The sequence below is a fragment of the Salvelinus namaycush genome, chromosome 12 (genome assembly GCF_016432855.1).
Source record: "Salvelinus namaycush isolate Seneca chromosome 12, SaNama_1.0, whole genome shotgun sequence".
In the NCBI taxonomy this organism is placed as follows: Eukaryota; Metazoa; Chordata; class Actinopteri; order Salmoniformes; family Salmonidae; genus Salvelinus; species Salvelinus namaycush.
The window spans coordinates 27,528,471-27,530,901 of NC_052318.1; the positions used below are offsets into that span (position 1 = coordinate 27,528,471).

The following is a 2,431-nucleotide window of genomic DNA, read 5'->3' on the forward strand; positions in this document are numbered from 1 at the left end:
GGCAATTTGAATCCACAGAGATACCGTGACAAGATCCTGAGGCCCATTGTCGTGCCATTCATCTGCCACTATCACCTCATGTTTCAACATGATAATGCACAGCCCCAAGTTGCAAGGATCTGTACACAATTCCTGGAAGCTGAAAATGTCAAAATTCTTCCATGGTCTGCATGCTAACCTGACATGTCACCCATTGAGCATGTTTGGGATGCTCTGGCTCAACATGTACGAACAGCGTGTTCCAGTTCCCGTCAATATCCAGCAACTTCGCACAGCCTTTGAAGAGAAGTGAGACAACATTCCACAGGCCACAATCAACAGTACGATCAACTCAATGCATGAGGCAAATGGTGGTCACACTAGATACTGACTGGTTTTCTGATCCAAGCCCCTACTTTTTTTTAAGGTATCTGTGACCAACAGATGCATATCTGTTTTACCAGTCATGAAATCCATAGATTAGAGCCTAATAAATGTATTTCAATTGACTTATTTCCTTATGACCTGTAACTGTAACTGTAAAATCTTTGAAATTGTTGCGTTTTCATATTTTTGTTCAGTGTATGATAAACATTTTATTAAATTGACACTCTCCTCATCTATTTCCTGCAGAGTTTAAATAAAAATTGGGGAGGCAAGTAGCCTAGTGGTTAGAGTGTTGGCCCAGTAACCGAAAGGTTGTTAAATCAAATCCCTGAACTGACAAGGTAAAAATGTTGTCCTGAACAAGGCAGTTAATCTACTGTTCTTAGGCTGTCATTGTAAATAAGAATTTGTTCTTAACTGACTTGCCTAGTTAAATAAAGGTTAAAAAACTAAATTCAAGTGTCAATGTATATATAGCGAAAAGTGCTGTGCCAATATTGAGCTAAGATATGACTGATGCAGGGATTTCATGTTTAGGACTGGAATCTGGACATATAAAATATAGCATATATTAAAACAGTGAATATAAATGTGGATTGATTGGGAGAGGTTATGCTCAAGGTCAATTACATCTCCAGCAATTGTTTTTGTCGAATCTGCTGATACAGGTAGGAAGACTCCGGTGCACATCACTTGCATGCTAAAGCAAGTAGAAAAGGTTAATTCCTATAAATTGACAAACATTTTCTAAAATAATAAAACAGAATTTCTATGTTATTCCTGAACGTAATAGTTTTTTCACAATGAAGTAATATAGTTAACCTCAAACTGCCATACATTTGGCGAATCTACCGTTTTTAAATAACGTCTTTCTTGAATTGACCAGCCGTTCACGAACATCATGGCGACGACCGTGAATAGTGGAAATGCCCCTGTGTCGGACACACAATCCTCAACCTCGGCTGATCCGCGCTACGAAGGCTCAACATTTCAGTACAGCATGCTCCTGGAGCACCTCATCGGGGAGAAGAGGCCGATTAAAGATCTGAATCCGACCGTTATGGGAGGTCTTCCCAATCCCATGAAAACCGACGACCAGAAGATGATCGAACGAGGAATGGAGAGCTGTGCCTTCAAGGCGGTGTTGGCATGTGTTGGAGGTTAGCTAGTCTTTCACTACTGTCGACGATATTACAATTGCAACTTGCTTGGTGCATTTCTTTTTCGGGGGTGTGTAGCTGCCTGACATAACGATCCCATGGTGACCGTTGATTGCAGCTAGCTACAGCAGTTTCTCTCCATGCACACAGTTGTTCCAAATTATTTATCTTTATTGTGTTGGTATCTTACTGATGATATGAACCACTCAATCGCCCTTGACGTCTCTCTGTGATGTTGTTCATTTTCACTATAACAGTACTATGCCCATATTTGCTGTAGCTAACACAATCTAACACAATCTTGTGACACTGTGTTTTCCCCACAGGATTTGTTCTTGGGGGAGCGTTTGGTGTGTTCACGGCTGGCATAGATACCAATGTGGGATTTGACCCCAAAGACCCCATGAGAACACCTACTGCCAGAGAAGTCCTTAAAGACATGGGCCAGAGGGGAATGTCCTACGCCAAAAACTTTGCAGTCATTGGAGCAATGTTCTCCTGCACAGAGTGCATCATTGAATCGGTAGGTTGTCTGACGTTTCTTTTTCTGCATGAAAACAGAAAATAATATTGTAATGAAACTGGCAGGGAGCAGGTCTCGAACCCTCAACCTTCTAGCCCGAAGTCCAGCGCACTATCAACTGTGCCGCAAAAGCATGCGAAGAAGGACAAGACCCTGCGTCCGTTCATTGACTACCGGGGACTTAATGACATTACTGTCAAGAATCGTTACCCCCTACCTCTCCTCAGTGTTTGAACCTCTCCAGGGGGCCACCATATTTTCCAAGTTGGAACTTCGAAATGCCTACCACCTGGTTCGGATATGCGAGGGGGATGAGTTGAAGACAGCCTTCAACACAGCCAGTGGATATTATGAGTACTGTTTTCCAGGCTTTGGTAAATGA

General features: G+C 42.2%; 1 protein-coding gene across 1 annotated transcript; it reads left to right on the forward strand.

The window, feature by feature from the left end:
• Positions 1-1,248: 1,248 nt before the first annotated feature.
• On the forward strand, positions 1,249-2,431 carry LOC120057453 (mitochondrial import inner membrane translocase subunit Tim22-like). Its single transcript, XM_039006069.1, has 3 exons — positions 1,249-1,526; positions 1,853-2,049; positions 2,294-2,431. Exons 1-3 carry the CDS (start codon positions 1,268-1,270, stop codon positions 2,429-2,431), a joined length of 594 nt encoding a protein of 197 aa, XP_038861997.1. The 5' UTR covers positions 1,249-1,267.

Bases quoted from the DNA above. Each gene is read 5' to 3' on its own strand.
- LOC120057453 (XM_039006069.1), top strand. From the start codon at position 1,268: ATGGCGACGACCGTGAATAGTGGAAATGCCCCTGTGTCGGACACACAA. The intron at 1,527-1,852 runs GTTAGCTAGTCT...TTTTCCCCACAG, and splicing joins GGTGTTGGCATGTGTTGGAG to GATTTGTTCTTGGGGGAGCG. The intron at 2,050-2,293 runs GTAGGTTGTCTG...GAACCTCTCCAG, and splicing joins CAGAGTGCATCATTGAATCG to GGGGCCACCATATTTTCCAA.